At 41.9% G+C, this 27791-nt stretch overlaps 1 protein-coding gene across 1 annotated transcript in view; it reads right to left on the bottom strand.

Moving 5' to 3' along the window:
- The window catches only part of LOC139536511 (protein phosphatase 1 regulatory inhibitor subunit 16B-like), a 138835-nt gene that overhangs the window by 64905 nt on the left and 46139 nt on the right, over nt 1-27791 (bottom strand). Inside the window, exon 2 of the mRNA XM_071337072.1 lies at nt 26478-26884. Coding sequence (XP_071193173.1) covers nt 26478-26742 — 265 coding nt within the window. The 5' untranslated portion in view covers nt 26743-26884. The remainder of the gene's footprint in view (nt 1-26477; nt 26885-27791) is intronic.

Genomic DNA, 27791 nt, shown 5'->3' on the forward strand with positions numbered 1-27791 from the left:
TCACCAGCAAAGCAGCCCCACACAATCACACCTCTACCTCCATGCTTCACGGTAGGAACCACACATGCGGAGATCATCCGTTCACCTACTCTACATCTCACAAAGACACGTCGGTTGGAACCAAAAATCGCAAATTTGGACTCATCAGACCAAAAGGACAGGTTTCCACTGGTCTAATGTCAATTGCTTGTGTTTCTTGGCCCAAGCAAGTCTTCTTCTTATTGGTGTCCTTAAGTAGTGGTTTATCTGCAGCAATGACCATGAAGGTCTGATTTACGCAGTGTCCTCTGAACAGTTGATGTTGAGATGTGTCTGTTACTTGAACACCGCGAAGCATTTATGTGGGCTAAAATTACTGAGCCTGGTAACTCTAATGAACGTATCCTCTGCAGCAGAGGTAACTCTGGGTTTTCCTTTCGCTACGGAGCTCTAACAACACTCTATCAACTTAATTTAACATAAATTAGGCTACTACTCTTTCTACCGTAGGCTATATATGTTATTTTTCCTGTACTCCATAGACTGGAGTCCAAATGTATTACCATGTCATGATACTTTTTAAATCATTAACTTATTAAAAACAGTTTTAAGTGAGAATAGGCATTGGTCTGAAACTGAAAAAGGAAATTCACATGAGCACCGCAATGCCTATTCCACCCAAGCTTGACCAATGTTTTCCAGAAGACAGCTTTGACCTACTACAGTAACTATGATGGTAATGTACTTCAAACTATGCGTGGACAGGTTGCTTCGGATTCAAACCTTCTCAAAAAGCCTAAATTATACTCCCCGGAGGTGCTTCCACAATAATGTGAGTTGTACCGCATTCTAGGTAAAGTATTAGATTCAAACACCACAGTAAGACATTATCCCATTACAATACCTTTTCATGCTTTTTTAAAATTAAATAAATACATACAAGCTTTGCTTTTATACTTCCCAGACCATCAGGCTGGATTGAGTCATTTTGTCTTCTAGTAAATGTGGTGCATGCCTGTAATTCCTTCAAGCTTTATTTTAGCAAAACATGTTATTGAGGGCCTCCCGGGTGGCGCAGTGGTCTAGAGCACTGCATCGCAGTGCTATGCTGCGCCACCAGAGTCTGGGTTCGCGCCCAGGCTCTGTCGCAGCCGGCCGCGACCGGGAGGTCCGTGGGGCGACGCACAATTGGCTTAGCGTCGTCCGGGTTAGGGAGGGTTTGGCCGGTAGGGATATCCTTGTCTCATCGCGCTCCAGCGACTCCTGTGGCGGGCCGGGCGCAGTGCGCGCTAACCGAGGGGGGCGGGTGCACGGTGTTTCCTCCGACACATTGGTGCGGCTGGCTTCCGGGTTGGAGGCGCGCTGTGTTAAGAAGCAGTGCGGCTTGGTTGGGTTGTGCTTCGGAGGACGCATGACTTTCGACCTTCGTCTCTCCCGAGCCCGTACGGGAGTTGTAGCGATGAGACAAGATAGTAATTACTAGCGATTGGATACCACGAAAATTGGGGAGAAAAGGGAATAAAATTTAACAAAAAATATAATAAATAAATAAAATAAAAAATAAAAAAAACATGTTATTGAAAAAAATAAGAACAATGACATATTTTTGGGGGTCAGTAGGTGCTCAACGTAACAGGTGGTGGCGTGTTGCACACAGTAGCTCAGATAGAGCCTGTTTGCATTCCTGATTCCTCAAACTGTTAGATTACCTGCGTGATATTGAATTTAAGCTCAGAACCACTTCGGTTTCAAACATGATCCTGTTTTTATCAATTGCTGTGCTGATCAATGGACAGTTCATTACCCCGATCAAAATAATATGTTGTTTTCATTTATTCTTGTACTTTTATTTATCTTGGTAACAATAATACACATTTACAACAGGCCTATATCTAAAAATACATGGACAAATGATATTATATTAATTGAATTGTATTAACCACACGTACCAACAAACTGGTGTGATCCTTCTACAGTGGTACCTGCAGCGTACGCTCAAACCGGTGTGATTAGAAAGCTCATTTACATCTAGTTCCGATTGACGCTTGACGTAAGAGTCAGCGTTTGAGCTGGCCACACTGTTTTTTGACAAACATTTTTTACAAACACAGTTCTTACAAAGTTATATCCTTAATGTGACCCGTTTTTTTTTGTATGCAATGTTCAAACATTCACAGAAGTAGCGACAGCATACACAATCATCCAAATCGGGAAAATGTAGGCTACATTAGTCCTTGCGCTAACTGAGGAAAGATTGACATAACACAAGCGGTCATATTTAAATAACTCTTGCCTGACAGAAACCGCAAAATGAATTAGATAACAGCAATTGCTATTTACAGTGCATTCGGAAAGTATTTAGACCCCTTGACTTTTCCCCCAAAAAATGTACATTACAGCCTTATTCTAAAATTGATTACATCGTGTTTTTCCTCCTCGTCAATCTACACACCCCATAATGACAAAGCAAAAACATTTGTTATACATTTTTGCAAATGTATTAAAATTTTAAAAAACTAAATATCACATTTACATAAGTATTCAGACCCTGTACTCAGTACTTTGTTGAAAACACATTTGGCAGCGATTACAGCCTCAAGTCTTTTGGGGTATGATACTACAAGCTTGACACACCTGTATTTGGGAAGTTTCTCCCATTCTTCACTGCGGAGTATCTCAAGCTCTGTCAGGTTGGATGGGGAGCACTGCTGCACAGCTATTTGCAGGTCTCTCCAGAGATGTTCGAAGTCCGGCTCTGGCACTCAAATACATTCAGAGACTTGTCCCGAAGCCACTCCTGCGTACTCTTGGCTCTGTGCTTGGGGTTGTTCTACTGTTGGAAGGTGAACCTTTGCTACAGTCTAAGGTCCTGAGCGCACTGGAGCAGGTTCATCAAGGATCTCTGTACTTTTGTGATGGAAATTTCAATGTTTGTGCTTTTCTTACACCTAATTTCTGTGTTTTATTCATGTGCTGTTCAATAAACCAATTTCTGTGTTCATGCAAGTGGCTGACTGTACAAATCCTCACTATCAGTAGCTGCAATTTGGCAGAACACCCAGCCCTTGTTTTGAGAACAAACAAGATTTCTTAGTTTCAAGGTCTCAGCTTAGAGAGAAGAAGCCTCGTGAGTTACTGGTCTGTCACATGAACTAAACATAACGGTAATGATTAATTAAATTATGCTAAATCATGCCAATATAACTTGTCTGTGTATAGCCGTATATAAGACAACTGCTGGGTCTGTTGGAACCTCTCCACACGCTGACAAATATTGATTAAAGATTGACTGAGTGTCCCTGTGTAAAAATGTCCACTACATTTGGCGTCACTAAAAGGATGATCGAGTCTGCCTGCGGAGCTTTCCAGTGGGGGTCTGTGAGGAAAATCGGTGGCGCATTCTATGACGCGCGAGGGATATTCCCGTATAACCAAAAGAGGACGAGTACCTGCCCAGACCAGACCCTTACTGTGAGCTGCCCAAGAGGAGACACATCATCTGCAACAATTGAGGGACGGCAAATGACATAAATAAGTCAATTTAAATGAATCTGTATAAAAATAAAAAATATATATAAAACTGAAGAGAAATATGTGGAAGAAGTGTACCACTAGTCTTAGAAGAAGGCTAGAACTAGTCTTAGTGGAAGGCTAGAGTGAAGTGAGGGCAGGAGAGGCCCCACTGACAATTGTCTGTAGACATTTATGTGAGAAATTGCTGCGTGGTCTGAGAACCACTGGTAATAGCACAAGGTGTTATTTTAGGCTTTTATGAGAAGTGTCTATGTGGTCGGGGAACCACTGAGAACAGCATAGGGTGCAAAATGGTATATCATACACTGCATTTGAGGAACAATGGGAAAGTCCTTCTGCTTTGAAAGTTGATCCGCTTGTAAACTCACTTTTGAGAAAATTGCCTTTGAATGTTTTCGCTATCTCGTGAAGAGCTCTTCAGCATCGTTAGCACCCTCTTAAGCTTTAGCCCCACCCATCTCATTTCGCTCTCAGAGCGCACACCTGGCGCTCTGGCCGATGATTTGTTTACCTATGGATAACATGAAAACAGCCTACCCAGCTCTGCTGGCAACAATTTCATTACGCTTTTTTGCAGACGTTTACTGACACCGGCCATATTCAACGGGTGTTCACACGTTACGCAACGTTAGCTAACGAGACAGCCAGCTAAAGTTAGCTAGTTAAACAACAATGAACACAGTGCCAACAATGCTACAGTCCTGGGACCTAACCAACCAGGTTCAAAGATAGCAGGCTCTAACTAGAAAAGCAAATGGCTCTGGGATATGAATAACAATGTCAGCTAGGGAGTCAGCCAGATAACGTTAGCTAGCTAGCTAACAGTACACTTTAGCTTGAAATGAACCAACTTTGTCAAAATTACAAACGTGTAATATCTGAAAATGTAGCTAGCTTACGCTAGACTATTTTACCTGTATACATCATCATGCATGATGAACGCGTCTCCCTGTCAGGAATGCCATACCACAGTTGACCTTAGTTTGAAGATATAATCTGGAGACAGGTGTTTTCTCCATCTCTTTAGCTATAATACTCTAATTCCACTGATTTCAAAACGTGATCCTCCAGAAAGTGGAGAGCAAAAATGTTTTAAAGTCATGTTCGCCAGGATTATCAACACAGACTGACGAGCTCAAATAGACAGAAGCCCTCTATATGGCAGACCAATCCGAACTCATCTCTCGGCATGTCCAGCCCCACTATCTCAGCCAATCATGGATAGTGGGAAGGTTTCTGACTTTTTCTATGGCTTAACCAACAAGGCTCGTAATTTAACCATTTTATTTGTATTTACAGATGGAATACACGTTTGTTAATAAGGCACATGAAAGTTCACATGTTCCAGAAGGCATTTCTGCCAAAGAAGTCTTGACTTGTGACATATGCCCAGTTTCCTAAATCGGGTCACAATTAACTGAACAGAAATTTAGCCCCAGTGTGAGTTGTGTGGGTGTGGAAAGGACGTGTTAAGCCGATTGAAATTTGGATAATAAGCTGATTGATTGAAATTTGGGCGTTAAGAGATTGAAATGTGGATAATAAGAGGATAGAAATTGAGCTATTAAGTAATGAGTGAATGAAAGCTGTCAGGGGACTAGCTCACGACGTGTGAAAGAGGTGAATGAATGCCCCAACCAGTTCTGTGAGCTGTTTTTCAATCTGTGACGTTATCTAGTCGTCTGTCCAACACCGCAGTTGGATCTAAAAGGTGGAGTTTGATGTATTACGTTATTATGTAGGGTGATATGAAAGTTACTATAGATAAAGAAACATATTTGTATAGTGGTTAATTATTATGATGACCTGAAGAAGTAAGAATAGAAAAATACTACTACTAATAATAATATACAACTAGCACACTCACACATAGACGTACATAAGTGGAGTAAAAAGTATTCTGTACAGAGTGGTCCCTTGATGGATCATTTGTATGATAAGGTTAAATAATTGTACGGGACTTGACTTACCCCTGACCAATAGAACTATACACGCTTAGAAGATTTCCTTCACCCTGGTAATGCATTATGAAATAAGCCCATACCCTGTTAAATAGAACCAATGAATGTTGAACATGATTTTCTGTTAACTAAACTTAAAAAGGCATTTTATTGTACTCCCAATGGAGTTTCCGTTGATATCCCAAATTATGACGTTCTAAACCAATTTGTGAGTAGGCAAAATGGAGACTGCCTCCGTTTCCCTGTTGTCTCAGGTACGAGACTTATTATGGATGCTTCGCGACATCTACTGGGGACTAAGACAGTGCCAACCCAGTAAATACATATTGATCCCTCAAACATTACATAGAAATCTTAATAGACATTTAATAAACATTGGAGCAAAAAGTGAATATCCAACAGAGATTGGTAATAAAAATAGAGAGGAACTTTAGATGAAACAATAGATAGCAGCCAGTACACAATGAACTCAAACAGGCTGTGAGAGACACAGTGTGGAAATTAGGGGCAGTTCGTACAGAATTGCATGTCAATGCAACAGGTCAAAAAGATTACAAGAGAGTTGTTTACTTTAGAAGGTGCCCAAATCAGCTTTACGGTACACCGGATCATCTGATGTGAATGAAGTATAAATGTGTCTGAAGTATAATTATGTATACCCATGGGTTTATTAAGACTTCCTGCCCAAGATGCAGTAAACTCGATTTAAGATTAAGAATTTTTAGGACTGATTAAAATGTAGCATAGTGAAAACTAAGTATGTTTATTTTCTTTCTCCCAGGACTGATGGAATGTCCGCTACCAAGTTTATTTTTCATGTTTATCAATGATTCTGTATCTCTCCCTTTGGAAGGCTTCCTGAGGCAGGTGCCTTGGGAGAGCATTTAAAAGTGCCCAGATCCAGCTGCTAAGGGACCTCCCAAATTAAGCAAGGCCTGGCCGTTTTGTTTGTGTTTACCCTACGATTTTTGCCGCACACATGCCAGCACCCACACACAACCCACCTGTTAATGAATATTTGTTAGTGGTTAATACTCTGTTTGATTTAGAAGTGTGGAGTCATTTATTTGGTTTTAGAGGGATTTTCACAGGTTAGAAAGGATGCTGTACACAAATGAAAGTTTCTATTTGTCAGAGTTTTGGTTGACTGATCTCCGTTCTGACTCCCTGGTGAGGTCTGATCACCCTCACGAGGAAGACAGCATTTTTATGGGCTATGTAAAAACAAATAATTAAAAAGTTGATAATTTATCAATAGTCCTGTGTGAGATTCAGACCACGAGAAGGACAGAGAGAGAGCTGTCTCTAGTCTATTTTACCATTACCTTATGGGATACAACTATTTCCTTATGGATAATTTGATTTGATTTATTCTAATTAGTTTATTTAACTTCTAATTGGTCCCAATCCCGGATCCGGGAGCACCCCCCACAGTAAAAAAGCTGACTAGCATAGCCTAGCATAGCGTCACACGTAAATACTAGCATCTAAATATCATTAAATCACAAGTCCAAGACACCAGATGAAAGATACACATCTTGTGAATCCAGCCATCATTTCTGATTTTTAAAATGTTTTACAGGGAAGACACAATATGTAAATCTATTAGCTAACCACGATAGCAAAAGACACAACTTTTTTTTCCCACCATTTTTTTCCTGCATAGGTAGCTATCACAATTTCGACCAAATAAAGATATATATAGCCACTAACCAAGAAACAACTTCATCAGATGACAGTCTGATAACATATTTATTGTATAGCATATGTTTTTTTAGAAAAATGTGCATATTTCAGGTATAAATCACAGTTCTACATTGCAGCTGCAATCTGAAATAGTGCCGAAGCAGCCAGAATAATTACAGAGACCAACGTCAAATACCGAAATACGCATCATAAAACATTTCTGAAAAATACACAGCGTACAGCAAATGAAAGACCAACATCTTGTGAATCCAGCCAATATTTCAGATTTTTTAAGTGTTTTACAGCGAAAACACAATTTAGCATTATATTAGCTTACCACAATAGCCGGAAACACAAGCCGTTTACCAGTGGCAAAGGTTAGCGATCGTAACAATCCAGCAAAAGATATATAATTTTTGACTAACCTTGATATACTTCATCAGATGACAGTCCTGTAACATCATATTACACAATGCATATAGGTTTTGTTCGAAAATGTGCATATTTAGCAGCACAAATCGTGGTTATACAATGTGATTAGTAGCAACATTTCAGGCAATCTGGTCGGCGCCATCTTGGAGAGGCACCTAATCTAATCGATAACTAATCGTAAACTTGACTAAAAAATACAGGTTGGACAGCAAATGAAAGACACATTAGTTCTTAATGCAACCGCTGTGTTAGATTTTTAAAATGAACGTTACTCGACATTCAGCGTGCGTTACAGCGAGACCATGCCTAAATCAATGGCGGACAAATAATTTTACATCTTTCCACAGATATACGAATTAACATCATAAATAGCTCTTACTTTTGGATGATCTCCCATCAGAATCTTGGGCAAGTGGTCCTTTGTCCAGAACAATCGTCTTTTGGTTGAAAGATGTCCTCTACTCCTGTAGAAATTAGCTGCTAACGCCGATGTACCGGAGAGGTGCCCAACTCGTGTTAACGCCTGACAAAGAAACTCCAGAAAATCGCAATAAACTGCTATAAGTCGGTTTAAATTAACTACCTTATGAAGTTTTTAAGACAAAAAACAAATTAAATCAGAGCCGGAGATATAGAACTGCTAAACCGAAAGCTTTTGAAGACGCCATGCCGGTTTCCCTCCTGCGTCAGGCGCCTCGTCGAAAAGGTCGGTACTTCCGTTCCAAGAGCTTTTATACTCCCCCAGATGGTGCTATCCGCTCCATTCAAAGTCTCACCGCTTACTGACATCTAGAGGAAGGCGTATGCAGTGCATGTAGCCCCATAGCTTATAAGGGAATTTATAAACCGACCCTGGAACAGAGACCTCAATTTCAGAAATCTCACTTCTTGACAGGAAGTGAGCTGCAGAATGAGTTCTGTTTCACTCAGAGAAATAATTCAAACGGTTTTAGAAACTAGAGTGTTTTCTATCCAATAGTAATAATAATATGCATATTGTACGAGCAAGAATTGAGTACGAGGCAGTTTAATCTGGGAACGAAAAATCTTCAAAGTGTAAACAGCACCCACTATTGAGAAAAGGTTTTAACAGTCAGTGTTGTTTTTTTAGGATGCATGAATAACGATGTGATGTGTCCAAAGGGGGAATTACCGGTCCCCTGGCGCCCTTTGGTAAATAGGCTAATTGTTTTTCTTCACATGCCAGCCAGTACATTATTTTACAAAAAAATAAAATGTGTTGGTAATGTACAACAGTAACATGCTGACCAATGGCACACGTGCGTGCGCCATTGCGCGCAAGTTGACTTTGTTCACCCACACCAGACACGATTAAGGACACGCAGGTTGAAATATCAAAACAAACTCTGAACCAATGATATTAATTTTGGGACATGTCAAAAAGCATGAGACATTTATGGCAATTTAGCTAGCTAGCTTGCTGTTGCTAGTACATTTGTCCTGGGATATAAACATTGGGTTGTTATTTTACCTGAAATGCACAAGGTCCTCTACTCCGACAATTAATCCACAGATAAAACGGTAAAACGAATTCGTTTCTCGTCATCTCTCCTCCTTCCTGGATTATTTTCCTTCTTTGGACTTTATATGGCGGTTGGCAACCAACTTTACGGTGCATTACCAAAAAGATGAAGTTAGTGTTGACCTCAGTTCATCTTTCAATCACCCACGTGGCTATATGCTCCTAAAAACCAATGAGGAGTTGAGCGTCACAAATAGAACCAAGTTATATTTTAGCGCCTGGCTACGCAGGCGCTCGTTGACACGCGCGAGCAGTGTGGGTGCAAGGTTTGAATAACATGCATGTGTACATTTATTTTGTGATGCGAGCGGTGTGTTCAGCATGTTACTTCAACTGGATTGAAGTTTTGCCCACCTTGAGTGATAGATGTGTATTGCTGTTGTTTTCTTTGTTTTTGTCTTGCTTCAATAACAAATCTCACCAGATTGGGTCTAATGGATGGTCGTCATTTCTCCCTAAGGATTAGCCCTCTGACTCACTGACCTGTATCGCCGCAGTGAGATCGCCAAGGTGATAGGGGAGTATAAACTAATTTGGGGGTCTCTCTCTCTCTCTCTCATGCATGGAAGATATTTAGGCCGAGAACAGAGTGTGAACCTCAACTGAGTCCAAGCCAGAAATCTATACACAGCATCCAGAAGCTATCAACTGCCTTCTCTCTCAGGAGCGACATGGGTCCATGTGGAGTGAGCATGAGGAGAGACCTAGTCCCAACTTCTCTCGTACCGGTAGGAAAACGAACAAAGATATAATGGCTGTAAAAGACAGTGGTGGCTCAGGTGAGAGACATCAAGCGCCATCCACTTTGAACATGTGCCATTAAAAGGACGAACTGAAACACTATCTGAAGAGCATGAAGAAACGGCAGGGAAGGAAGAATGAGTGCCGTGAAGGGGGGTGGTCAACCGTGCCCGTAATTGATTTAGGCTTGTCCAAAATCATTTATTTGGGGTATCAGGTTGATTGTGGAGGTCTGCACACTGCAAAATGTATAGTCATTTAGACTAAGAATGCATTGAGATAGCAATCTGTCATTATCACAAGTGTTGAGAAAAGGGAGGGTCTTAAATTAAAGTGATAGAACCAACGTGAGGCACTAAGGACTGTAATTCTCCATTTGGGTTGGATAATATATCAATAGTTATAATTACGATTTGGAAAGGCGAGGCTTCTAGAAACAGAGATGTGCCCTAAAAAAGGGGGAGAGACACTAGATTGTAGCTTGGACTAACCTTGCCCCAATCTCATTCTAAGCAAGGTTGCTGTGAAACTGTTATAACATGTATTCTCTCTCTCTTTCCTGTGAAATGTTATTTACATGCTGTAAGGTGATCTGTGCCTCTCTGGCTGATAAGATTTTCAGCAGCTATTTTGTTTTCTGCTCCTCCAGAGGACGGTGAAAGGAATAAGCTGCCAACTCTGGATGAGCCCCCATGTCCCCCGGTAGATACGGAGAATGAGTCATGATTTAAAAAACAAGCTGAGGGTAAGGTCATCTGAACCCTTAATCCGTTTACATTATGTGGAACACTGAGCTGATGAGCAAGCACCAACCTTAGGAAAGGTCTTAGCAGAATTGTTAAACAACTGGTTTTATATTTTGGCTAGGTGGATGTCCCAGGGACAGTTAGTGAAAAACATAAGTCAATCCAACCCGGTTGTGGGAAGAAATATGGAAACAAATGGTTAACATTGAGAGATTTATTCACCTCTGAATCTACAGATCCGTTGTGTATGTGTGTGCATTTTTGATACTCACTCCCATTATTAAAGTATAACCTTTATTATGATTATAGTATTACCATACTAAGTGGATTGTACAACCCAGAATGAAGGGATTGAAATGATGAAATGTCTGTCTTTCTTTCTGTGTTGATTTCCCTTATTTTACTAGGAGTATAGAACGTTTTGATATAGAAGCTAAAATCTAAATGATTACATTAAAATGTAATGATTATTATCACAGTGATAAGAGGATGGAATGTGATGGAAATGTTTATGTTTGTGCTTTTCTTATAACACATTTGTGTTCTATTCATGTGCAGTACTATAAAACAATTTATGTGTTCATGCAAGTGGCTGACTGTACAAATCCTCACTATCAGTAGCAGCAATTTGGCAGTACTCCCAGACCTTGTTTTGAGAACGAAAGATATCTCAGATAAGGTCTCAGCCTAGAGAGAAGAAGCCTCGTGAGGTATTGGTCTGTCACATGTTACGAACCAGTATTGGTCTGTCACATGAATGAAACAAAACGGTAATGATTAATGAATTATGCTAAATCCTGCAAATATAGCTGTATATAAAGACAACTGCTGGGTCTGCCCAGGCAGAGCTCCTGACAGTCATTCACTATGGTGCATTAAGTTTGTTGTAACCTCTCCAGTGCGCTGACAATAAACAATGATTCATTTAAGATTGACTTCGAGTATCCCTGTGTAAGATTTTCCACGATACTTTGCTCCGTTCATCTTTGCCTAGATCCTGACTAGTCTCCCAGTCCCTGCCGCTGAAACATCCCCACAGCCGCCACCACCATGCTTCACCATAGGGATGGTGCCAGGTTTCCTCCTGACGTGACGCTTGGCATTCAGGCCAAAAAGTTAAGTCTTGGTTTCATCAGACCAGAAAATCTTGTATCTCAGGGCCGTATTTAGGTGCCTTTTGGCAAACTCCAAGCGGGCTGTCATGTGCCTTTTACAGAGTAGTGGTTTGTGTCTGCCCACTCTACCATAATGGCCTGATTGGTGGAGTGCTGCAGAAAAGGTTGTCCTTCTGGAAGGTTCTCCCATCTCCACAGAGGAACTCTGGAGTCACCATCGTGTTCTTGGACACCTTTCTGACCAAGGCCCTTCTCCCCCGATTGCTCAGTTTGGCCGGGTGGCCAGCTCTAGGAAGAGTCTTGGTGGTTCCAAACTTCTTCCATTTTAAGAATGATGGAGGCCACTGTGTTCTTCGGGACCTTCAATGCTGTATCCATTTTTTGGTACCCTTCCCCAGATCTGTGCCTCAACACTATCCCGTCTCGGAGCTCTACGGACAATTTATTCGACCCTGTATATGTCGATGACAAAAAATCCTAGTTTATCTAACACTAAATCTTTTTTGTAAAAACATGCAGAAACATTAGGCAGCTCATCTGCTCATGATCTCTCTCTCCCTCCCCCTCTCAAATTCAAGCTGCTTTATTGGCATGAAAAAACATTGTGTCAATATTGCCAAAGCAACAATGTATACAATATACATTAGAATAAAATAAAGAATTAGAAATAATAATAAATGGTAGTAAATAATAAAAAATGAATTTAAAACAAACAATAAAATAGTAATAGTCAATCGTAGAAATATAATAAATATAAAAAGCTAAACATGGAAAATTAAACTAACTGTCATCTTCACCATCACCATTACATCAGTACTACAACTACCACCAGCCATTGCTCCTTCATCCATTAGTATTTTATGTTTTTCCTCTGGGTTTAATAAGTACAAATTTGGAATAAATGGTTCACGTCTGCTCCCCGGTTCACACGCTTTCTCTCGCTCGCCCCAGGTTCGCGCGCGTTCTCTCGCTCGCCCCAGGTTCGCGCGCGTTCTCTCACTTGTGCCCAGGGTTCGCAAGCTTTCTCTCACTTGTGCCCAGGGTTCGCAAGCTTTCTCTCACTTGTGCCCAGGGTTCGCAAGCTTTCTCTCGCGCTCCCCGGGTTCACCCGCTCTATTGCGTTCGCGCGCTCCCCGGGTTCACCCGCTCTATTGCGTTCGCGCGCTCCCCGGGTTCACAAGCTCTATTGCGTTCGCGCGCTCCCCGGGTTCACCCGCTCTATTGCGTTCGCGCGCTCCCCGGGTTCACCCGCTCTATTGCGTTCGCGCGCTCCCCGGGTTCACCCGCTCTATTGCGTTCGCGCGCTCCCCGGGTTCACCCGCTCTATTGCGTTCGCGCGCTCCCCGGGTTCACCCGCTCTATTGCGTTCGCGCCCTCCCCGGGTTCACCCGCTCTATTGCATTCGCGCGCTCCCCGGGTTCACCCGCTCTATTGCGTTCGCGCACTCCCCGGGTTCACCCGCTCTATTGCGTTCGCGCGCTCCCCAGGTTCACACGCTCTCGCTAACTGGGTTCACGCGCTCACTGACTGTGCGCTGACTGTGCGCTGACTGACTGTGTACCTAGTCAGTGTTTCCCTCAGTTTTTGATCAGACACAGTGGTCAGTCTGCCACCATGTACTGTCTGTTCAGAGCCAAATAGCATTGAAGTTGATGTATTTTCATTTTTGCTTTGTGATGATTTGGTTGGGTCAGATTTTCTGAGTGATGTCTTGAAGCTCTATAGGGTTGGTTTGGGTCAGTGAACTGAGCCTCAGAACCAGCTGGCTAAGGGGACTCTTTTCTCGTTTCATCTCTTGACACTAAAGAGCTGTGTGATGGAATGTTTTGGGGTCATTTGTTTTTAGATGGTTGTAAAATTTGATGGCTAGTTTTTCTATTCGCTTAAGGAGGGGGTATTGGCCAGATTCTGCTCTACCTGCATTATTTTGAGTTTTTCTTTGCACGTGCAATACAGTCTTGCAAAACTCTGCATGCAGTATTTCATTGGATGTTTGTCCCATTTGGTAAATAATGATGATAATGATTTAATCCTAGATACGTGTAGTTTTTGGTGTGTTCTAATAGAACTGTGTCCAAATAGAATGTGTCATCCTGATTTCCAGACTTTTTTTGGAATATCATTATATTCGTTTTTGTTTTTTTGATTAAGGGTCAGAGCCCAGGTATGACAGAACCTGTGCAGATGATCTAGATGCTGCTGTAACCTCTCTTTAGTGGGAGACAGCAGCACCAGGTCATCTGTGTACAGCAGACGATTTCAGTGTTGTGTAGGGTGAGACCAGGTGCTGCCGATTCTTCTAATGTTTTTGCCAATTCATTAATGTAGAAGTTAAATAGTGTTGGGACTTGGGCTGCCCTGTTTAACTCTACGTCCCTGAGAGAAAAAGGTCTGTTTTCTTTTTGCAAATTTTAACTGCACATTTGTTTTTAGTGTACATTGATTTAATAACATGTTTTTTCCTTCCAATACTACTTCCCATTAGTTTATAACAAATACTTTTGTGCCAAACTGAATAAAATGCTTTCTTGGAGTCTACAAAACACGTGTAGATGTAGCCTTTGTTATGGTTTACTTGTTTGTCAATTAGTGTGGAGGGTGTAAATGTTGTCTGTTGTACGATAATTTAAAAAAAATCCAATCTGTCTTCTGCTTAGGACGTTGTGTTCATCAAGGAAACTATGTAATCCGCTATTTATGATACTGCAGATCATTTTCCCCAAGTTGCTGCTAATGCAAATTCCTCTAATTATTTGGGTCAAATTTGTCTAAATTTTTATAGATTGGTGTGATCAATCCTTGGTTCCAAATAAAGGGGGAAATACCTGCAGTGAGAAGTATAGCCAATTTGAATTTGTGGTCTGTATATTTGATCATTTCATTTAAAATACCATCAGCACCACAGGACTTTTTGGGTTGGAGTGTGCATAGTTTTTCCAAAAATTATTATTACGTAAATGTGGTATCCACAGGATTCTGATAGTCTTTGACTAATTCAATGATTTGCAATTTCTCTTGTATATCTTTGTGTTCTGGGCTCTTTGTTATATTGCTGAAGAGGTTTGCAAAGTGATTTCTCCACTCGGAAGTTTACATATACTTAGGTTGGAGTCATTAAAACTCATTTTTCAACCACTCCACACATTTCTTGTTACAAACTATAGTTTTGGCAAGTCGGTTAGGACATCTACTTTGTGCATGACACAAATAATTTTTCCAACAATTGTTTGCAGACAGATTATTTCACTGTATCACAATTCCAGTGGGTCAGAAGTTTACATACACTAAGTTGACTGTGCCTTTAAACAGCATGGAAAATTATGTCCAGAAAATGATGTCATGGCTTTAGAAGCTTCTGATTGTCTAATTGACATCATTTGAGTCAATTGGAAGTGTACCTGTGGATGTATTTCAAGGCCTACCTTCAAACGCAGTGCCTCTTTGCTTGACATCATGGGAAGACCTTAGAAAAAAGTTGTAGACCTCCACAAGTCTGGTTCATCCTTGGGAGCAATATCCAAATGCCTGAAGGTACCATGTTCATTTGTACAAACAAATGTACGCAAGTATAAACACCATGGGACCACGCAGCCGTCATACTGCTCAGGAAGGAGACACGATTCTGTCTCCTAGAGATGAACATACTTTGGTGCGAAAAGTGCAAATCAATCCCAAAACAACAGCAAAGGACCTGGAGGAAATCCCGGAGGAAATAGGTAAAAAAGTATCTATATCCACAGGAAAAAAAGTCATATATCGACATAACTTGAAAGGTCGCTCAGCAAGGAAGAAACCGCCATAAAAAAGCCAGACTACGGTTTGCAACTGCACATGGGGTCAAAGATCGTACTTTTTGGAGAAATGTCCTCTTGTCTGATGAAACAAAAATAGAACTGTTTGGTCATAATGACCATCGTTGTGTTTGGAGGAAAAAGGGCGAGACTTGCAATCCGAAGAACACCATCCAAACGTGAATCACGGTGGTGGCAGCATCATGTTGTGGGGGTGCTTTGCTGCAGGAGGGACTGGTGCACTTCACAAAATAGATGGCATCAAGAGGGAGGAAAAGTGTGTGGATATATTGAAGCAAAATCTCAAGACATCAGTCAGGAAGTTAAAGCTTGGTCGCAAATGGGTCTTCCAAATGGACAATGACCCCAAGCATACTTCCAAAGTTGTGGCAAAATGCCTTAAGGACAACAAAGTCAAGGTATTGGAGTGGCCATCACAAAGCCCTGACCTCAATCCTACAGAACATTTGTGGGCAGAACTGAAAAAGCATATGCGAGCAAGGAGGCCTACAAACCTGACTCAGTTACACGAGCTCTGTCAGGAGGAATGGGCCAAAATTCACCCAACTTATTGTGGGATGCTTGTGGAAGGCTACCTGAAACGTTTGACCCAAGTTAAACGATTTAAAGGCAATGCTACCAAATACTAATTGAGTGTATGTAAACTTCTGACCCACTGGGAATGTGATGAAAGAACTAAAAGCTGAAATAAATCATTCTCTCTACTATTATTCTGACATTTCACATTCTTAAAATAAAGTGTTGATCCTAACTGCCCTAAAACAGGGAATTTTTACTAGGATTAAATGTCAGGAATTGTGAAAAACTGAGTTTAAATGTATTTGACTAAGGTGTATGTAAACTTCCGACTTCAACTGTACCCATTTTGGATAGCCAATTCCTTATGAGGTTTGTTTAATTTACTCAAATTCTCCCAGAAGTGGTTTGATTCTATGGATTCCTCAATTACATCCAGCAGATTTCTAATGCGCTGTTCCTTTTTTCTTCTTAGGGTGCGTTTGTATTGCTTCAGTGTTTCCCCATATTGAAAGCGTATATTTTTGTTGTCTGGGTCTCTGTTTTTGATTAGATATATTTCTCAGTGACTTTTAGAATTTTTGCAATCATTATCAAACCATTTTTAATAATCTATTATTTTTGGTTTGCTCTTATGTTTCTTTAGATTAGCCAAGGCAGCTAATTTGTAAAATATAAAGTTCATATTCCAATAGACAGACAAATTTGCACCTTCATTGCTGTAGGAGAAATGTTAAGACTAAAAAGTTGTATAGGAGAGATTGTATTGTTTGGCTACTAATTGTTTTTTGGTCGATTTCTGTACTGTTTGCATTCCATCTATAGGCCTGTTTAGTACCATGTAATTTATTGGTCTGTGATGCTTCATGGTTGGATTCCATGAAGGACTTCAATCCTTGTAAATTCCAACATGCAACGAAAAAATATTTCATAACTGTTTTTTATTACCTTCAAAATGAGATAAACACTCACAATCCAACAAGAACTATGGGATGGAGATTGCTCCGCTGTTCCTGGTTGGAGAGTTCGGGCTGCGGTTTAAAGCGACGTCCTTGAGAGTCTTGGCAAGGATGGGGACTGTATCCCTGTACAGGTGAACATGGTCATAGATACAGTCCAGATCAAGGGTGGGACAGGTGTGCAATTGGTCGCAGGACACAGTCCCCGGGGGAGACTTTTTCCTCTCTCATATTATTATTTTCAAAATACTTCAAGCTCTGTCAAATTGGTTGTTGATCATTGCTAGACAACTATTTTTCAGGTCCTGCCATAGATTTAAGTCAAAACTTACTTGGCCACTCCGGAGCATTCACTTTCATCTTGGTAAGCAACTTCCGTGTAGATTTGGCATTGTGTTTTAGGTTATTGTCCTGCGGAATTGTGAATTCATCTCCCACTGTCTGTTGGGAAGCAGACTGAACCAGGTTTTCCTCTAGGATTTTGCCTGTGCTTAGCTCCGTTCCGTTTCTTTTTATCCTGAAAAACTCCAGTCCTTAACGATTACAAGCAAACCTCCTGGTCTTTGTGGTTGAATCTGTGTTTGAAATTCACTGCTCGACTGAGGGTCCTTACAGATAGTGGTATGTGTGGGGTAAAGAGATGAGGTAGTCATTAAAAAAAAAAGTACATTTTTACTCCTGAACTAATTTAGGCATGCCATAACCAAGGGGTTGAATACTCATTGACTTAAGACATTTCAGCTTTACATTATTTATAATTAATTTATAAAAATGTCAAAAAACAATCCCACCGACATTAAATGGGGTATCGTGTGTAGGCCAGTGACGAAAAATCTCAATTGAATACATTTTATATAACACATGCTCCAACAACAAAATGTGGAAAAAGTCAAGGGGTGTGAATACTTTCTGAAGGCACAGTATATACTGTAATGATCTTGAAAATGACAAATTATTGAAGGGACAGGGTTAGGACACCGTAATAAAGACATTTGAATAAAACCCTGTCTGTTTTTGGATGCTTGCTGTTGGTAAATAAGAATGTCGTTTCATGTCTTAATTTGATAGGCATTAGCAAGCCAAAAACTCACTCAATTAGTCACTGGTCCCACTCTCTCTACTGGATGTTTGTGTTCGTTAGCTGCGGTGTTAGTTCGCTACAGCTCCAGTGATCATGTTAGCTCTTAGCGGCCTCTCAGTTCTTCTGCCCTGTTAATCTTGTGATGCCACGGACCATATTGTGATGATGCCCGTTGGTACCATGGGTGCCAGGGTAAAATGGGAATAGTAGTGCCAGTGTGTGCCAGCCATGCCCGTTGGTAGCAGTGCCATTCAGGAGCCCTCTCTCCTCACAAGCTCAGCCCTGTCTGACTGACCTAAAGTGGCCTTCAGGAATGTTAATTTGAATTGGAGAGGAAGAGTTCTCAGGGGACTGGACTGGACGGACTGTACTGCTCGGAGATACAGTACCGACAGGCCACAGACAGTAGAGTACCGACGGTAAAGGGACAAAGGACACAGTCACAGACAAAACAGAAACAGCTGGGACTGGAGGGTCAGAGAGTGGACTGGAGTGCTCTGCTCAGAGCTGCAGTATTGACAGCCTACAGACAGACACAAATGACTGACAATAGACAGTATAGGGTAGGCTACAGACAGACACAGCTAGTACTGGGGGGTCTGGACTGGACAGAGTGTACTACTCAACCAACAAAAACGGATAGCTACTCTTTCTGATACATAAAACACAACACATTGATTATTGATCATTCTCCTCTACATACCAACCAACAAGAAAACACTGCCCCAGAATACAGTAACCTACACTGTGTAAAAGGTCTTCTGACCAGTCCAAAATGTTGTCAATTGCGTAATCTGGTTTTCCAATGCCACGGGGCAAGAGAATGTCAGTAAGGAAGTCAAATCAACATATCCTATCATCATAATTGACGTTTACAAATCTGTAGTCATTTTAGATGGAGATAGCAACAGGAAGGCCATGGCATGGCAAGGGAGGGACACAAAAAAAGATTGTTTGTTGATGGTTGTAGATTAGGTCTACCGGCAAGTAGTGCTTAGTCAAACTAGCTCGACTGTCAAGTCTTGACCAGGTTTAAATAGAGCAACTGTCAAGTCAGCGTGTGTATACTGTATGTATGAGAGCAGAGAAGGCGGTTGTTACGCGGTCTAAACGCGCCTGTTGTCTACTCTTACTTCCTTATTAGTGAGAGGAAGAGGTCCACTAAAAAGACACCTAGTTTCTACAGAGGTAATAATAGGGAGAGAAAAGGGGAAAGCAGCCCAATACTACAGTTCCACTTTTATTCTTATGCTCTTAAGCATCATCAAAAAGATGTCAACTGGGAGACTTCTGATCAAATTCAGAGTTAAGTATGTAGATCTCAAGTCAAAATCAGGGATGCAAACTGGTGAAGGCCCAAAAAAGATGACCTTTTCTTTTGTTGTTGCACTGAATCCCAGCTAACTTTAAAATGCACATTTCTAGTGACTTTTAGGCCGGGTTCCTTCTTGAAATTCAGGTTTGAACTGTGTACTACTTAAAACAACAAATGAATATGATCTACATGATCAGTCTCTGTGTGCAAAATAAAAAGTGGGTAATGTGAACCTAACTCACAGCTACAAATTTTAAGGAAAGCAATCCAACGTTATTTGTTGCCTAGACTTTATTGCAAATGACAATCAAGTACACAGAACAAACAATACATTAATATTGCAGTTAGCCATGACAGCCTTTATAATAGAACGCTTATGACCACACACACCTAAATATGGTACTTGGGAAAAAAACATCTTAGAGTAGAAATAGAATGAAACAAACAGGCATTGTATTTTTGCTCTATTATGGTGGCTACGGTAACAGTAGACGTCGATCAAGTGTACAAGGCTACATGTGTACAAAAATAACCTTCACTGAGTATATTTTTTTTAAATAAATCGCCCCTAAAAGTACACAAGTTTTACAGTAGGTCAAGTTCAACACAACAAAAGCAATATCTTTGGGCTAAGCTGCGCGTTATTACATTGTACACGTTTGCCTGTGTACATCTGTTCTGCAATGTGCCAGCAGAGCATGAGACACTTTGTTGGCATAATTTAATGATCTATTTCAGGCAGAGTAAACCTGACATACCCCTTTTTATCCACTGTATTGAACAAGTGTGAAAGTATGTGGTGTTCCTTTCACCTCTATAGTAGCATCCAGCTTAAGCCAGGCCCAGCTCCAACTACACTTGATCCCTGAATCCACTTGTTTAACAAGCAACGCCTCATTTCCCCCTAATTCTCTCATCCTGAAATTTAACCGCAGAGGGAAAACATTAGTTCATAGTTAGCTAGCTAACAAACAAACTAACTAGTGAATATTTCACACAGATTGTTATAGCCTGAGGAACGGGAAGTCGTCGTATACCAGTTAATACTTTACAGATAATTGGTTCCTCGAGCTAACGTTACCTCATCTGACGTTGTAAGGTTAGCTAGCTGTCTGACTTTGTTAATCAGCTAATATTCACCATCAACTCAATTATTTGATCAGCTAAGTTAGCTAATGTTGCTCAACATTTCTATGGCTAGCTAATGGATAATTCGATCCAGCTAGCAAGAAACTTAACAATGTTAACAATTCTTGTTCCACCACACTTGCTCCTTCACCTCAAACTTTCCAAATGCCAGGTGTTTTTCGGTTACAGCTCATGAAGTACGCTTCCTAACCTCCGTCTCTAGGCTTCTCACCTACCTCTTTGTTGTCATTCAGGGGGAAGGGCTGCTGTAACACACTGACCACACCGCTCGCGTTGCAAAATAAATGTACACATACATGTTATTCAAACATTGCACCCACACTGCTCGCGCGTGTCTGCGTAGCCAGGAACTAAAATATAACTTGGTTCTATTTGTGATGCTTGACACGCTGCAAGTCCCACTTTTCCCATCTCCTCATTGTTTTTTTAGGAGCATAAACCCACGTGGGTAATTGAAAGATGAACTGAGGTCCACACTCCAGTCCAGTTGGTGGTGGTAATGCACCTTAAAGTTTGTTACCAACCGCCATATAAAGTCCAAAGAAGAAGAAGAAGCCTGTAGGAGGAGAGATGACTAGAAACAAACTCAGTTTACCCTTTTATCTGTGGATTAATTGTTAGAGTAGAGGACCTTGTGCATTTCAGGTAAAATAACAACCCAATGTTTATATCCCAGGACAAATTAGCTAGCAACAGCAAGCTAGCTAGCTAAATTGCCATAAATGTTTCATGTTTTTTGGCCTGTCCCTATGTTAATATAGTTGCTTCAGAGTTCATTTTGGTATTTCAACCTGCGTGTCCTGATCGCGTCTGGTCTGGGTGGACAAAAATCAACATGCGCGCCCGGTCTAGTCAGCTTGTAACTGGCAAACTGCCTTTCCACTCGTCGCTGTCTTTCCAGAGCGCAGATCTACACGAATCACGTAGGTTCCCTATTTTGGATTCAAAATGGCGAATTTCGTCAAAAGGTGACTAGTTTGGATCCCTGCAAAATACCTCTCAAAAAGAGCTTTGCCTGTTTTCACATACTTCACTTTAACGGTCCTCCTCTGTTGTAATGTAAAGTAACGATGGTGATATGAGAGACATGGAGAGCAGAGGTGGCGAACCAACCGAGCAAAGTCACAGTGTCCAAATGGATCTGGGATCCAGAAGGTCTTTTTAAAAGATCACTTAGAGGCTTTTTACACACTGCTAGTTAGATGTAAACAGAGCTGTGCTTAGTGCAGTGGGTGTTGCCACCGTCACGCGAGCTTGTGGACGCAGCAGGGGAGACAGGAACCACAGAGATGAGACAAAAAGTTAAAATAGCTGGCTGGAGCTTTTCCTCCACAATATTCATCTCAGGATTTTCAGGGCGGTGTTAAAACGTGGATATACTGTATCTTTGATGGCCACGTCTGTTTCGTCTCCTGTCTAATTCCCCTCAACATGTAGCCCTGTCACATGACGAGGCTGTAAAGAGACATCGAAAAAGCTAAATCAGTCCCTCCCCGATATCAACACAGAATAGCCATTAGTCCCAGACACAGCAGGTTCAGAGCAATTTCACAGCCGTCACGTGGCATCGCTGGGAGCTAGACAAGCTCTCAGGGCCTCAGCTCTCATGACTATTGCCTGGAGTGTAAATGGTCAACAGACAGGAAGCACCTCATCCGCAGCTTCAATGGGGACCGAGTTAATACAACATGTAACCTTGACAAGGACGGTTCTGGTCTGAACTGTAACGGACATAGGAAGCGTCATGGCAACCCATGGATAAGCAGTAGAAAAGAGGACGGTCCACACGTGCGTAAAAAGAGTTGTGTTTGACTTCATTATATGAGAACACACACCACAAACACAGTACTGTACAGTATGTTCACATTACTGAGTGTGACTGACTACAGGGTAAATGGGATGATGCTGTGGTTGAATCAGACACAGAGAATATCCCTGCAGTACACTGAAAACCAAACATTAAGCCAAAGTTCAAACAATCGTCAAAGCAATCTCATTACTGTAGCGAGGCTATGTAGGGTCTGTGGCTACTGGCCAGGCCCTCTAGCTCTCTGCACTCTATAGCTAGGCTATGTAGGGTCTGTGGCTACTGGCCAGGCCCTCTAGCTCTCTGCACTCTATAGCTAGGCTAAGCACTAAGTAGTCACCCTCAAGTCCCATTTACTCATGTAAGTGATTACTCATTATGGGGGATTTTTTTTGTTGACTTTATTAGCATCTTCGCTCTCTCGCTTTCTCGCTTTCTCTCCTTCTCTCCTTCTCCCTGCCCCAGTCTGTCGATTCCTTTGCCTCCCCCTCCCCCCCTCCGTCTCCCCCCCCCCCCCCTCTCTTTTTACCGACAACCCTCTGCTTGCTCTCGCTCTCCCTCCCTGTCAGTGAGTAGCAGTTTAGGAGCAGAGCAGAAGGACTGAGCCCAGATTAAGAGAACCCGACAATCCTCAGTTAGCCAGCTGCCACAGAGACCGATTGACTGGGTCTCACTCTGTCACGCCACACACACACACACACACACACACACTGTACGCTGTTTTCACTATAGTCAACCAACACATACACCATACATCTTTTTAAAAATAATAATTGTAGTAATAAGGCTTCGCTGTACCATCAGTTCCCGAGCGCAGATTTGTAAACGTCATGCTTGCAACATTAATACAAGTGAAAACTTTCTAACGCAAAACAGTTTAAAAGATCTGACCCATATTACCTGCAAACAGTGTTTTATTTATTTGTGTCACGGGTTGGGGGGAGGCGCATTTTACATTCATAAACCGTGTCGCGGTCCGTTCTAAAACTACTTACGAGGCGTAAAACAAACGCAGCGTGCAACATTTCCAGAGAACAGAAACAAAAGGAAAAGGGATAGCTTTTTCAGGAGATCAATGATCACAGCAATGAATGAATGAGAAACGTCTTGCATGTCGTCACCACACACACTTGACACTCTTAGACTGTGTACAATTTATCTCAATAGGAGATCGGTTTCTACATTATGTTAAAGCAGCACTAATATTTCAAATCCCTTTTTCGTCTCAATGACAGGTATTTCAAATCAACATTTTAGATTTTTTAATAGTACACCACACCGCAGTACACCACACGGCAGCACGAGCACTGCAATACAACACACCACAGCTCAGCCCACAGGCAATCTGGATATGCTCAGGAGAAGTCCAGCTCGACTGTAATCATATTTAAAATGACATCCATGTGTAACTGTTGTGAGTTTGTTTATTTGTGTACAAGACTAGAAGGGACACAATTAAGTGGTAGCCTGGCAAGCAGCCCACTGACCTCACAAGTTGTGGATTATAAAGGACAACGAATCAAAACGCTTTTAGTCCAGTTCTACAAACCACCAGTTCTCTATTTCTGGAACACTGAAAAGTGTACTGTTTTAATCCGGAATAAAACCATACATTAAAAAAGATTATATCATGCATTTGTCCTGACCTCTTTCCAATCAGGCCTGATTCCAAATCAACACAATTACCTACAAATACAGATTTTTATTTTTTAATTCATCTTGATTTGGACTATACAGTGCCTTTCGATAAGTATTCATACCCCTTGATTTTCCCCCCACATTTTGTTATAGCCTTATTCTAAAATAGATTTTTTTATTTTATTATCCTCAGCAATCTACACACAATACCCCATAATGACAAAAACAGAAATACCTTATTTTCAGCCCTTTTGCTATGAGACTCGAAATTGAGCTCAGGTGCATCCTGTTTCCATTGATCATCCTTGCGATGTTTCTACAACTTGATTGGAGTCCACCTGTGGTCAATTCAATTGATTGGATATAATTTGGAAAGGCAAACACCTGTCTATATAAAAGGTCCCACAGTTGACAGTGCACGTTAGAGCAAAAACCAAGCCATGAGGTCGAAGGAATTGACCGTAGAGCTCCGAGACGGGATTGTGTCGAGGCACAGATCTGGGGAAGGGTACCAAAAAAAATGTCTGCAGCATTGAAGGTCCCCAAGAATACAGTGGCCTCCATCTTTCTTAAAATGGAAGTTAGGAACCATCAAGACTATTCCTAGAGCTGGCCGCCGGCCAAACTGAGCATTCGGGGGAGAAGGGCCTTGGTCAGGGAGGTGACCAAGAATCTGATGGTCATCTGACAGACCTCTAAAGTTCCTCTGTGGAGATGGGAGAACCTTCCAGAAAGACAACAATCTCTGCAGCACTCCACCAATCAGGCCTTTATGGTAGCGTGTCCAGACGGAAGCCACTCCTCAGTAAAAGGCACATGACAGCCCGCTTGGAGTTTGCCATGAGACCAGAGAAACAAGATTCTCTGGTCTGATGAAACCAATATTGAACTCTTTAGACTGAATGCCAAGCGTCACGTCTGGAGGAAACCTGGCACCATCCCTATGGTGAAGCATGGTGGTGGCAGCATCATGCTGTGGGGATGTTTTTCAGCACCAGGGACTGGGAGACTAGTAAGGATCGAGGGAAAGATGAACGGAGAAAAGTGCTGAGATCCTTGATGAAAACCTGGTCCAGAGCACTCAGGACCTCAGACCAGGGAGAAGGTTCACCTTCCAACAGAACAACGACCCTAAGCACACAGCCAAGACAACGCAGGAGTGGCTTCGGGACAAGTCTCTGAATGTCCTTGAATGGACCAGCCAGAGCCTGGACTTGAACCCGATCGAACATCTCTGGAGAGACCTGAAAATAGCTGTGCGGCAACATGCCCCATCTAACCTGACAGAGCTTGAGAGGATCTGCAGAGGGAAAAAATGGGAGAAACTCCCCAATTACAGGTGTGCAAAGCTTGTAGCGTCATACCCAAGAAGAATCGATGCTGTAATCGCTGCCAAAGGGTCTTCAACAAAGTATTGAGTAAATGGTCTGAAAACATATTTAAATGAATTTCCGTTATTTTTATTTATGACCAAAAATGTCTAAACCTGTTTTTGCTTTGTCATTATGCAGTAGCGTGTGTAGATTGGTGCAAAAAAAAATATTGTAATCCATTTCAGAATAAGGCAGTAACGTAACAAAATGTGAAAAAAGGCAAGGGGTCCGAATACTTTGCAAAGGCACCGTATATAATCTAACAAAACATTCCGGAACAGAAATATCCCATGTGTTCCAATGCCTCTACATTCTAAATGCATCACAGCTAGAACACTAATGTGAACATATATATGTATGACTGAAAAATCATTCACGCTAATGTGCAGCATACTGCATACATGAGTAAAAAAAACACAATTTCCCTCCTCCACAGTCCAAATATAGAAAGTGCCTCGGGGCGTTTTAATACCAACTGAAGGTCGACTACATTTTTTTTCTCATTTGAAGATACAGAAGGCCGTTATCATTTAACATAAAGCTACAGAACATCGGATGAAACATTCAACCGGTAGCCTATGTGCTTTCATGTCACCATAGTTTATTGACTGAAAGGACAGAACAGCAGCACCAGCTTGGTAGAATCTGTATTTACACCTAAAAGGCAGACTCTGGTCAAATGTAGTGCACTATACAGGAAATCGGGTGACATTTTGGATGTAATCGGTTAGTTACAGAAAGTTGTCAACACTTCCTGAACAACTGGGCAGTATTACTCATTAACTAAATAAAAATGTCGCAGCATCGTACCGGCTGGGTTTCATCTGTAGTTTGACAACGACATCTATTCAAATCTAATGATGGAGCCTGGTATGATTTGGTTGGTGTGGAATAAGCACTTTTTAGAGTTACTGTAGAGAGAAAAATACAATATAATCCAAATACTGCTTTTTATTACATCACCCCATCAGTACACAACTAATAGTTTCTCCTTGATCCTGTCTTTTTCATTACTGTTTGGGGTGCTCTGATGGTGAAATGATCTGTATGCGTGTACATGCTTGTGTGTGTGTGTGTCCTTTCCTCCTACCTTCGTCAGGGTCGTTCCGTGCCGAGGCCTCTAATAGCGCCACATTAGCTGCAAACGACACATGTCGTTTGGCCTCCATGGCTGCGGCATGATTGGTGTTCCTCCTCTTGTCCGCCTTGCGCTTCTTGTTCTGCATCTCCTTCTCATAGACTGCCCATCTCTTCAGCTGCTGCGTGCGGCGCTTCTGGGCGGCCCTTAGTCGCTCCAGGCTAGGCACCTTATCTAGCTGCTGCAGCTCATTCAGAAGCTCCAGGTGGTTGGCCATGGTGGGGGCAGGTGGGACCAGGGCTCAAAGGGGGACCAGGGGTTGGAGACTGGTACTAGCGTGGTGGGCTGCACCTTCGGCTGTAGTAGCCAACTCCCATCATCATCATCCTCACCACCAGGACAGTTGACTAGACCACCTGCTGGGGAGACAAAGAGAGATAGATGACATTAGTGCAAATGAGAATGCTTTCTTGAGCTCCGTAACCCATGAACTTGGAACTAAGAGACTTTTCCAAGAATATGAACCCCGGAGGCTAAAAATACATTGTGGAAGTACATGTCTACTAGCCACTTTTCAAATGACAGCTGTTGAATGTCAGGGCTTAAGAAAATACTTTTAACAGTATACAATAGTACTCGTAGCTTAGTAAATGCCACAACGACTTCGCTATTCCTTGTTGTTTCAGCAGGCTTAATGCCCGTCTTATCTTGTTTCCTTGGATTTGAGCGTCCTTCCCTCAACGGTAATCTGTTACATCATACTGTAGTGCACACTCACTAGACAGTGCACACTCACTAGACAGTGCACACTCACTAGACAGTGCACACTCACTAGACAGTGCACACTTACTAGACAGTGCACACTCCCCCCCCTACTGTAGTACCCACTCCCCCCTAATGTAGTACCCACCTCACTAGAGAGAGTACCCACCTCACTAGAAAGAGTACCCACCTCACTAGAGAGAGTACCCACCTCACTAGAGAGAGTACCCACCTCACTAGAGAGAGTACCCACCTCACTAGAGAGAGTACCCACCTCACTAGAGAGAGTACCCACCTCACTAGAGAGAGTACCCACCTCACTAGAGAGAGTACCCACCTCACTAGAGAGAGTACCCACCTCACTAGAGAGAGTACCCACCTCACTAGAGAGAGTACCCACCTCACTAGAGAGAGTACCCACCTCACTAGAGAGAGTACCCACCTCACTAGAGAGAGTACCCACCTCACTAGAGAGAGTACCCACCTCACTAGAGAGAGTACCCACCTCACTAGAAAGAGTACCCACCTCACTAGAAAGAGTACCCACCTCACTAGAAAGAGTAC

The sequence above is a fragment of the Salvelinus alpinus genome, chromosome 12 (assembly GCF_045679555.1).
Source record: "Salvelinus alpinus chromosome 12, SLU_Salpinus.1, whole genome shotgun sequence".
Taxonomy (NCBI): domain Eukaryota; kingdom Metazoa; phylum Chordata; class Actinopteri; order Salmoniformes; family Salmonidae; genus Salvelinus; species Salvelinus alpinus.